The 11,535-nt window shown below is 37.7% G+C and overlaps 1 protein-coding gene across 1 annotated transcript in view; it reads left to right on the forward strand.

Moving 5' to 3' along the window:
• The first annotated feature begins 2,296 nt into the window (after positions 1-2,296).
• The window catches only part of LOC141312699 (von Willebrand factor A domain-containing protein 5A-like), an 18,397-nt gene continuing 9,158 nt past the window's right edge, over positions 2,297-11,535 (forward strand). Inside the window, exons 1-13 of the mRNA XM_073832586.1 lie at positions 2,297-2,336; positions 2,668-2,870; positions 3,088-3,498; positions 3,574-3,688; positions 3,763-3,938; positions 4,024-4,112; positions 4,195-4,339; positions 4,680-4,759; positions 4,838-4,952; positions 5,039-5,197; positions 5,565-5,668; positions 5,754-5,971; positions 10,955-10,968. Of these exons, the coding sequence (XP_073688687.1) occupies positions 2,297-2,336; positions 2,668-2,870; positions 3,088-3,498; positions 3,574-3,688; positions 3,763-3,938; positions 4,024-4,112; positions 4,195-4,339; positions 4,680-4,759; positions 4,838-4,952; positions 5,039-5,197; positions 5,565-5,668; positions 5,754-5,971; positions 10,955-10,968 (1,869 nt within the window). The remainder of the gene's footprint in view (positions 2,337-2,667; positions 2,871-3,087; positions 3,499-3,573; positions 3,689-3,762; positions 3,939-4,023; positions 4,113-4,194; positions 4,340-4,679; positions 4,760-4,837; positions 4,953-5,038; positions 5,198-5,564; positions 5,669-5,753; positions 5,972-10,954; positions 10,969-11,535) is intronic.

An 11,535-nucleotide genomic window follows, 5' to 3' on the forward strand; every position in this document is an offset into this window, starting at 1 on the left:
ACTCTTCTGAGCAAGATGTCATTTACTTGTTTTGGTAATGTACGTGAACTTTCTTTTTTGAAGATGTTTTCTTTGGATTGTTTGACTACTCAAAAGATAATATTGGAAAATATGTTAATCCTAAAGCAGTCAAAACTGTATCTCTGTATTCATCCCATGCGTCCTCATAAGATATAAATGTGTTACTTTTTTTTAACCTGGCAACACTTTTGTATCTGTTTACTTTCTTTCTTCTTTGCTTTTAATTATAACTGTACTACCTATAAGGGGTAGCTCACTTTTAGAACAAAAATGTACAGATAATGTACTCACCCCCTTGTCATCCAAGATGTTCATGTTTTTCTTTCTTCAGTCGTAAGGAAATTTTTTTTTGAGACAAGCGTTTCAGGATTTCTCTCCATATAATGGACTTCTATGGTGCCCCCGAGTTTGAACTTCCAAAATGAAGATTTAAATGGCTCTAAACGATCGCAGCTGAGGAAATAAGGGTAATATCTAGTAAAATGATCGGTAATTTTCTAATAAGAAATACAATTTATATACTTTTTAACCTCAAATGTTGGTCTTGTCTAACTCTGTGTGTAGTCTGCGTAGAGATTAAAAAGTATATAAATTGTAAATGTTTTTAGAAAATAACTGATCGTTTCGCTAAATAAGATCCTTCTTCATCGGCTGGGATCATTTAGAGCCCTTTGAAGCTGCATTTAAACTGCATTTTGAAAGTTCAAACTTGGGGGCACCATAGAAGTCCATTATATGGAGAGAAATCCTGAAATGTTTTCCTCAAAAAACATAATTTCTTTACGACTGAAGAAAGAAAGACATGAACATCTTGGATGACAAGGGGGTGAGACCATTATCTGTAAATTTTTGTTCTGAAAGTAAACTACTCCTTTAACGGTTTGATGTTTTGTACTGTTTAATAAAACAGATAAATCAGAAATGGTTCACAATCTGAATCAAATGATTCGCGAACCATTACTCAGATATGAATCAAAAGATTTTCAAACTAAATTAAATGATTAACAAACCCGCTATGAAGTTCTGATTAGAGGCTGGCATTTTTTTTCAGGAATCAATGTCAAATAAATGTCAGTGAGAGTGGGTGGGACCGGGTCTCGTAATAACTTATGATATGCACAAATATACCTTTTTTTTTTTTAAATAAATAAAGTATAAACTATATATTTTAATTTTAACTCAATTCTAATTGCCCTGTCTCATGCATGTAAAAAAACAACGTCTTGATTACGTCATGAAATCGATCAATCAGAGTTTAAAACGTCAATAATAGTAGTCTGAATAATAGTAACAACATTTAGCCCCCTTTCATAGCATGAGCTTTTAACAGTCCTCTGACTGATACTGCAGCGAAATCATCTCCGCTCTTCCTCAAAGGTTGGCAACTCTTAAAGAGGTTTGTGGGGCCCTTGGCAAGATAATGAGAATAGGCCTCACTAAATTTGATTTTAAGGATCGATTGATGATCACAAGAAAAAAGAAAGAAAAAAAAAACTTTTGCATTGGTATTGAATCTGGGTCTGTAATTATTGTGCAAACTCAATTTTTCCATATATGACAAGTCTGTCTGTGTTCCTGGGCATCATTTGCATGTAAACAAGTACTACAGCAATAAACATGTATACAGCAGTCAAAACATCCTTTTTTTCCAGCTTCGGAAAGATATTTTTTGGATTCCATTTCTACCATCACTTCACTTTAATCTCTCTATAATGCTTTCATTTCTAATAATTTAAAAATAGCATTAATGCGTAACAAAACTTAATTTCGAGAGACTCGAGATTTGAATAAGCTATAGATGCAATGCCATGCTAATCAACAGCCTTTCTCACTTTATAGAATACTTACCTATATAAAATAAAGATTTTGAAACCATGAAAATGTTCTCCGTAGACAAAAGGTTTGTAAACAGACTCAAAACAATGCAAAATCCATGCACTCGTTGTACTGAGATAAATTTGAACGCACAAACGTTTTTTCATACGTTCCAACAGATACACCGTACAGCTCTGGTTTATTAAACCTAATTAATATTCATGAGCTGGACCTACCGAAGCTTCTTCCGCACACAGCGTATTTAGTTAACGTACTGATGCTGCAGCGGTGTTTCAACTACTTTCAGAGATCGTTTAATATCTTCCTCAAAGATTAGAAACTCGCTTCGCGAATTAAATGATACTGTGAAGATCTGAGGCAGATTTATAGTATTTTAGTTTTTCTTTTTGTTCACTTTTGAAGTAGGTCATCTAATCATTTCCTCTAACGGAGCGTGAGAATGGAGAACTGCGGTCTTGTCTCTGAGAAAAATGAGCCAGGTATGAATTAACCTGTTTATTTCTAGAATTTCCGAAATTAAACCTAAAAGGTGAGTGTTTTTGCGAGGGCTTTATCTCATTACTGTAATGAAGGTAGATTTTGATCGAAAGAATGTTCTTCCTCATAAAAATATAAATAATAGTATATTTTTCATTAATGCCTCTTTCTCATTTGTTTTTATAAAGGTTTTAGTTATATATTTACACGTTGATGTTTAATGCAGAAAGTCTAATAGTCATCTTTTTAATCAGAGAGCTGTATCATATATACATATTTAGTTTTTTTTTTTCTTCCTGTTTTTGTGATGTTCTGTTGGTTTCTGTGGTTCAGTGCCTCTGAAGAGCATCTCAGTGGAGGTGCGTGTTCAGGATCATGTAGCCACAGTGTCCTCCACTCTGCAGTATGTGAATGAGGAAGAGCGCCCCCTGGAGGCCTTGTTCGTCTTCCCTCTGCCTGCTGATGCTGCTGTCTGCCACTTCAGTGCCAAGATCGGAGAGCAGGAGATTGTGGCAGAGGTGCAAGAAAGACAGGAAGTGAGTCTAAATACCAACCCACAGAACACTGATTTGCACATACAGTAGTCAACTTTTGAAGTGGATCAAAACTTTGGATCAAAGTTGCCTAAAACCAAAACAAAACCCGCTGTTGTCTTGTAGACAACTTTGATGAACTTTTTTGATCCACTTTAAATGTTGACTACTGTATACAGTAGCTACACCATGCATCACATAACAAAACTGTATCCTGCAGGCGAGGGATCAGTATGATGACGCTGTGAGTTCGGGTCAGCAGGCGTTTCTGTTGGAAGAGAGTGCAGAGAGTCCTGATGTGTTCAAACTGAGTGTCGGGTGTCTGTCGGCGGGTCAGAACGCTGCTGTCACCATCATCTACGTCACTGAGCTCGCTGTGCAGGACGACCACTCGCTGCGCTTCTGTCTGCCGGCTGTACTCAACCCCCGATACACACCAGCAGGTACTACAGCAGCTGCTTCAGGTTCAGATGCTGGTATAGTCTCAGAGATTTCATCAGGATGTGGAGCTGTTCCCTACACGCTGACTCTCAGTGTCCATGTGAGCTCTCCAAAGCCCATCTCCAAACTCGAGTCCAACTGCACTCTGGATCCTCTAGTGTTACTCAACTCTGATCACACTCAGGCTACGGTACTGTGTGTCTTCATGTGTTTATCTGGATGTGTGAGCAGAGCAGTTTTATGCATGTGTTGTTTGTGTGTGTAGGTGAATCTGAGGCCTGGTCACATGTTTGATAAGGACTTTGAGCTGTTTGTGTTCTATCAGGATACCCATCAGCCCTCTGCTATAGTGGAGGCAGGACTGACCACTGCCCCATCAGGTAGGACCTGCAGCTCACTTGGGACTTTGGAATTGAGTGATAAAGGTGTCACTGATTCTTTCTCTCTTTTTCAGGCTCTCTAATGAGGGACCCAGTGGTCATGATCAGTTTATACCCAGAGTTCCCAGAGGAAGTGTTGAAATCACTGGCAACTTGTGGGGAGTTTGTTTTTGTGATTGACAGATCAGGCAGTATGGGTGACATGATGCATCAAGGGAAAGGAGCACAAATGCGCATAGAAAGCGCAAAGGTAAAATTTAATTTGTGCTTTTTGCTCTGTTGATGTATATTCAGACGAGAGACACACTTGAATATCTGTCCATGTCTCTCTATAGGACACTCTGTTGTTACTGTTGAAGAGTCTGCCCATGGGATGTTACTTCAATATCTATGGATTTGGCTCTAATTTTGAGTCCTTCTTCCCGTTAGTAACTAGATCATCATTCATAGATATTCAGTTTTGAAATGTGTTAGTGAAGATGACATGTTTTTGTTTGTATTTGCAGTCAGAGTGTTGAGTACAATCAGGACACAATGGATCAGGCTCTGAAGAGAGTGAAGAAAATGCAAGCAGACATGGGCGGCACAAATATTTTACAGCCTCTAAAACACATCTACAGTCAGCGCTGTAACCCCGATCACCCCAGACAGGTACAACACCTCATCATAAATCTGAATTATTTATTGTAATTAGTGACATTATGTATAGCTTATTTTAACAGGAATTGAGTCATTGTCAAACTACTTTGAACACACATGCACATTAAAGAGATGTAGAGCAACAGATAAAGGATACGCAGAGATTTTAAAGAAAAATATTTAGTGGTTGAACATTGTACATTTTAATAGCTGATACTGAGAGCAGAGTGGCTGATATAAAAGGCAAGATACGAGTCTGGGTACATTTTTTTAAATACCTAAAACAGAATAATAAAAGCTTCCTGTAAACTATAGTCTGCCAATTTTTTATAAATTAATGTCCTTTCTTCAGCTGTTCATCTTCACTGATGGAGAGGTGGGAAACACTAAAGAGGTTCTGGATCTGGTGAAAAGCCACACTCGCTCTCACAGGTAAAGGTCTGCTGGGTTTGATCTGTCCATCATTCATATCTTCATCATTAACAGTAACAGAGTTTATTGTGTCTTCAGGTGTTTCTCATTCGGGATTGGTGAGGGTGCAAGTGCCGCTCTCATCACAGGAATGGCCAGGGAGGGATCTGGTCACGCTCAGTTCATCACAGACACCGACCGCATGCAGCCCAAAGTAAAGCTCTCCACTGGATTTCACAGCCACAGATGTTTCCTAGTCAAATGTCTCAATGGTTTCTCTTTCTCTTCAAACTATATCAGGTGATGCAGTCACTCAGGTTTGCGCTGCAGCCCGCTGTGGTTAATATCTCTGTGGATTGGACCCTTCCAGATGGAGTTACTGTTGACACACTGTCTCCACCCATCAACATGCTCTTCCAGGGTCAAAGGGCACTCATTTATGTCCAACTTAAAGGAGAGGTGAGATGATCTAGCTTCTATTGCTTTATGAAAATTAAAGACTGTATTTTATTTAAAACATAGTTTTTCTTAAATCAGGAGCTTTATTAAGAAAGTATTAAGATAGTATTTAACCCCTTTCCAGTGTTACCCCCTTCCTTGCTTATTGAAACGTTACTTGATTAAATCTATAGATCCACAAAATCTATAGACCATATTTGGACAGCAAGGCAGTTTTGGGCATAGACTTTATGGAGATAGAATGGGGTGATACTCTAAGCCAGGATCACTATTTGCCTTGCATTTGTAAGTACTTGTTGTTAGGCTGTGGATTTATACTATGTAGATAATGTATTATCATTTTCTTTCTCTATTAATTCCCTTACAGGGTTCAGGAGGGTCTGTGGGAACAGTGACAGTGAAATACAGTCTTAAAGATCAACCAGTAACAAACCAACTCCACTTCTTCCTCAAACAAACTGAGGAAACGGGGTAACACACATAGAAACACGGTGAATTGGAGTGACATTACTTGTTTGCCTTTCTAATTTAACAAATTTCCTCCATGTTTCTGCAGGTTGTCCATTCACCAGCTGGCGGCTCGGACCCTGATCCGTTCTCTGGAGCAGGAGGAGAGGTCAGGTGCTGCAGATGTTGAGGGCATCAGGAGCAGGATGGTGGAGCTCAGTGTTCAGGCAGGAGTGAGCAGTGTTCATACAGCCTTCATTGCTGTGAATAAAGACTGCAAACAGACTGTGAAAGGACCCCTGCTGCAGAGAAGAGTGCCGACACGCGGTTAGTGCTATCATTGTGTATTAACAGGTGTATGTTGTTTGTGTTTGCCTGACTGCAAGGTCATGTTAGATTTTTAATTAAGCATTTCAGATTGGACTTTTGTTAAACAAGTTTTTCAAGAATGTGAGAATAATATGCACTACCTAAAAAAGTGGTCACTAACCTTTTTAAGCCTAAGATCTCTGACCTCATCTTTTCAGAAGGACAAGATCTACTTTTAGAGTTTTTATGGCCAGTTCAGATTCCGATTAAGTATTTATTTATTCATTAACAAGGAAATTTGTTGATTCCAATACTGGTTGATAATTATTGTTACTTTAAGCCAATTTATTTATTGTTTATTTGCTCTATGTCAATCAAACTGCCTGGTAGAGGCAACCACTGCGTTTTAATCACAATCGAAACAAAGATGCTGCACAGAATTTTAAGCAAAAACTGAAATGAAAGTATTCTACATAAACATACCTGCATCAAACAAAAACAGCATAAGGGCTAATTGAGATGCAAATTCACTCTTTGACAGCAGGTGCAGCATATGGAACAGCAACGATGCAACTTTTCCTTAAAAACTTCTGTCTAAAAAGAAGTGCTGCTCCTTTATACGGAGGTAAGAGAAAAAAGTAAATACCATTACCATTGAAACCTTTCTGAAGACAGTTCCATTCAGTGATATATTCATATAACAGACCTAATAGATAGATATCTGTAAATGTGAAAGTTTTAACAAATAATAATAACTACAAAAAAAGTATTTTAAATATGTACAATTTGCTTTCAAAATTCAGATCAAGGTAGAAAATCTGTCACTTTATTATTTCAAACTGTTGCTGCTACAATATTGAGATTTAAACGCACATTGACTTACTTTTCTGTCCTTAAAAATGATTTTGTACCCATTGATTTTGACTGCATTAATTTGTTCAGTCTTGTAATTCATTACGTGCAATAGTTTACTTTTGGAATTAAATCTTTTTTTTTTTTCTTTAGCAGACTTTATTGACGAATATGCTGGCATTGATGCATTCGGTAAGAAAGCCCACACAATAAGACACACATTAAAGGCCCTTTCATGTGCTTGCTACTAGGCATGAGATTTTGACGGTATCACGGTACAGCTCTAAAATGTAATTTTTAAATGTCAGGGTAAAACACTTTTTTTCCACTGTAAGCAACATACAGAAAAAATACAAATGTGCAAAAGCAATGACATTGTGAAATAGTTTTACTATTTAAAATAACTGCTTTCTATATATATATACAGTACTTTAAGAAGTCATTTATTCAGTCATTTAATTTAGTGTCACATGATCCTTCAGAAATCATTCAAATATTCTGATTTGCTGTTCAAGAAACATCCTGGCTCTTCCAAGATTTATAATGGCAGCGAATGGGTGTTGAGATTCAATAGTTTAATAGAAGTCCAAAGTAAAACAATAGAACCTGGGGGGAAATCTCATTATGAAATAAATGTTTTTCTCTAGTTCACGTTGGCCACTATTATTGGCACCCAGTTATTGCAACGTCCCTTTCCCAAGATAACAGTTCTGAGTTTTCTCCAACAGTGTGTAATAAGTTTGGAGAACACCTGACAAGAGATCAGAGGCCATTCCTTTATACAGAATCTCTCTCTTCCTAGCTTCATGTTGGTGGTGCTTCTCTTCTGTTTCTGTAAAGGGTTCAGATCAGGGAACTGGGACTGCCATAGAAGCTTCATATTGTGCTCAGTGACACAATTTTGTGTTGATTTTGATGTTTGTTTTGGATCATTGTCCTGCTGGAAGATGCAACCATGGCCAATTACAAGGAATATGGTTCAGAGATATTTTACGTAGACAAATTTCTAGGGGTGCCAATAATTTTGGCCATATATATATATATATATATGCATATACATATATATGGTTGGGTACCTCCATATAATGTGTAAAAAGTCACATTTCAAAGCTTATTTTGTTTGCTTCTTTGTTATTTGCATTTGTTCACGTTTTTTATTGCTTAAAATCTGAATATTCTGAATGTTTTGCAGATATCGGTTTGGATGGTTGCTTGTGTTTTGGTTCCTTGGGTTCCTTCTCGATAGGTAAATGAGCCTTCGCAATGACACACACCAAAGGGCAATAGGATACAAGGATAAACAGTAAAATAATGATCCAGTGATGCAATAAATGAATGAAATATCAACGTAATGGATGATCTGGATCATAGGATTATATGTGCTATTTGAATCGTACAGTGAGGAAAAAAATTATTTGATCCCCTGCTAATTTCGTACGTTTACCAACTGACAAAAAATGTGTCTATAATTTTAATGGTGGACTTATTTGAACAAGGAGAGACCGAATAACAACAACATCAAAAAATGCATTTCAAAAAAGTTATGAATTGATTCACATTTTAATGAATGAAATAAGTATTTGACTCCTTCGCAAAACATGACTTGGTGGCAAAACCCTTGTTGGCAATCACAGAGGTCAGATGTTTCTTGTAGTTGGCCACCAGGTTTGCATGCATCTCAGGAGGGATTTTGTCCCACTCCTCTTTGCAGATCCTCAACAAGTCATTAAGGTTTTGTGGCAGATGTTTGGCAACTCACACCTTCAGCTCCCTCCACAGATTTTCTATGGTATTAAGGTCTGGGAATTTAGCCACTCCAGGGCCTTAATGTGGTGTTTCTTTAGTTACTCTTTTGTTCCCTTGGCTGTGTGTTTTGGGTAATTGTCATGCTGAGATACCCATCCACAACCCATTTTCAATGGTTCTCACCCAAGATTTGACGGTACATGGCCCCCAAAAGCATAATATTTCCACCTCCATGTTTGACGGTGGGGATGGTGTTCTTGGGGTCCTCTTCCTCCAAACACGGCGAGTTGAGTTGATGCTGAAGAGTTTGATTTTGGTCTTATCTGACCACAACACTTTCACCCAGTTCTCCTTTGAATCATTTAGATGTTCGTTGGCAAACTTCAGACGGGCCTGTACATGTGCTTTCTTAAGCAGGGGGACCTTGCGGGCGCTGCAGGATTTCAGTCCTTCACGGAGTAATGTGTTACCAATTGTTTTCTGGGTGACTATGGTCCCAGCTGCCTTGAAATCATTGACAAGATCCTCCCGTGTAGTTCTGGGGCCTCATTTATAAAGACTTGCGTAAAAACCATCCTTGATTTTATCTAAGAACTTTTCTGATTTGATCGTAAGAGCGATTCAGAGAAAACGAACGTACCACGAAATCCATGCGTACGCCAGTCATTCGGATATAAATCACAAATGATCGTGGAATTGTGTGCAGCTGAATGTTCCGCCGTCGAAACGCTCCTGCTTAATTAATTAACATGTAAAATGAGCTCATTCCTAAATCAAAAACTCTGTGACAATGGCAAGTAAAAAGAAGCGCAAGAAATCAAATTATAGTGAGGCTGAACTATCTGCAATACCAGGCATTACCACAAGGAAACGGTCGTACGCCAAGCTGGAATCTGACGTGGAGATAAGTACTTTTCCACGTCAAAGACGGTTTTTATAAATCTGTACTTAGACGTGGATTTGATCATACGAACACTCTAAGATCAAATCAGTGCGTAAGAAAGTTTTATAAATGAGGCCCCTGGGCTGATTCCTCACCATTCTCATGCTCACTGAAACTCCACGAGGAGAGATCTTGCATGGAGCCCCAGACCGAGGGAGACTGACAGTTATTTTGCTTTTCTTCCATTTGCAGTAAATGCACCAACTGTTGTCACCTTCTCACCAACCTACTTGGCGATGGTCTTGTAGCTCATTCCAGCCTTGTGTAAATCTACAGTCTTGTCCCTGATATCCTTGGACAGCTCTTTGGTTTACATGTTTTATGGGGACATTCCATAGGCGTAATGGTTTTTATACTGTACAAACCGTATTTTCTATGGCCCTAACCCTACCCTACACCTAAACCTAGCCCTCACAGGAGATTGTGCAAACTTTTACTTCCTCAAAAAAACTCATTGTGCATGATTTATAAGCCTGTTTCCTCATGGGGACCTGAGAAATGTCCCCACAAGGTCAAAATCTACTGGTATTCCTATCCTTGTGGGGACATTTGGTCCCCATAACGTGATGAATACCAGGTACACACACACACACACACACACACACACACACACACACACACACAAACTAAAGTTCCTTTCACATACTTGCATCAGCAGATTCTTTATATTCTGTAGGTTACCAAAGTTGCTCAGATCCTAATTCCTGTGCATTTCTGCTGCATCCAACAGAATGAACCATCCAATCCTTTTGATGACCTTAATATGTGGTCTTGCTAGAAGATGATCAATGATAAATTATATTTGTTCCACTTGTGACATCCGTTTATATATATATATATATATGTGACCTCGGAAATCATTAGAAAATTAAGTAAAGATCATGTTCCATGAAGATTTTTTGTAAAATTCCTACTGTAAATACATCTAAATGTAATTTTTGATTAGTAAAATGCATTGTTAAGAACTTAATTTGGACAACTTTAAAGGTGATTTTCTCAGTATTTTGATTTTTTTGCACCCTCATGATTCCAGATATTCAAATAGACGTATCTCGGCCAAATATTGTCCTATCCTAACAAATCATACATCAATAGAAAGCTTATTTATCGAGCTTTCATATGATGTATACATCTCAGTTTTGTTAAATTTAACCTTATGACTGGTTTTGTGGTCCAGAGTCACACATATAAACAAAGCCCTCGCCACCAACTTTGAAGAAAAAACACCTAAAGTCTTAATTTAGGAAACAGGTAACTTAGCAGGTGAATTCTTACCCGAGTCATTTTTCTCAGTCACCAGACCGCAGATCTCCATTTTCACACTCCGTCATCTGTTTACTCCAAATCGAAAGTAAAGCTCAAACACCGAAACTGCTGCCTTGAAATCGGCCTCAAATCTTTACAAGCCGATATATATGAAGTAAATCAGTGTTTCTGAAAGTTTATTAACAAATGTTTAGGGGAAAGCCAAAAGGTGAGATGATTTCTCTTCGTGCGTTGATTAAACTGAGGTTGTATTCATGAATATTAATTAGGTTATGTTTAGAACTGTTCTCCGCGGTTTTGAACTGTTAAATTTGAAAAAACTTCCGCATAGCACAGCTGATTCTTTATATGACGGAATTTTCCTCTCGCCTTTTCAAAACGAGCCATTCTAGTTTTCATTTCCTTAATTTAATGTCATTTAAAGTTTTGACATGTTAAAAACCACATTTACCACGCCAGACAGTTATTTCTGCTGTGTGAAAGTAGCCTCATTGAACTAGGACTAATAGCTTTCATAAATCACTGATAGAGAAACAGATATACAAAAAAGAGGTTTGTTTGAATGTTTTTTTAAACCAGAATTCTGATTTCAATTTAGAAATGCCAAAAATATAAAAATAATAAAAATAAAAAAAAAGAACAGAACATAACAGTGTTTACCGTATATGTGACCTGTTCCATTTAAATGACAATCTTTGAAACAATTAATAATTAGAAAACCAAGACTACTTTAACTTTGGTACACAAAACTCAAATGATTTGTTGTTGATCTGAG

The sequence above is a fragment of the Garra rufa genome, unplaced genomic scaffold (genome assembly GCF_049309525.1).
Source record: "Garra rufa unplaced genomic scaffold, GarRuf1.0 hap1_unplaced_004, whole genome shotgun sequence".
Taxonomy (NCBI): domain Eukaryota; kingdom Metazoa; phylum Chordata; class Actinopteri; order Cypriniformes; family Cyprinidae; genus Garra; species Garra rufa.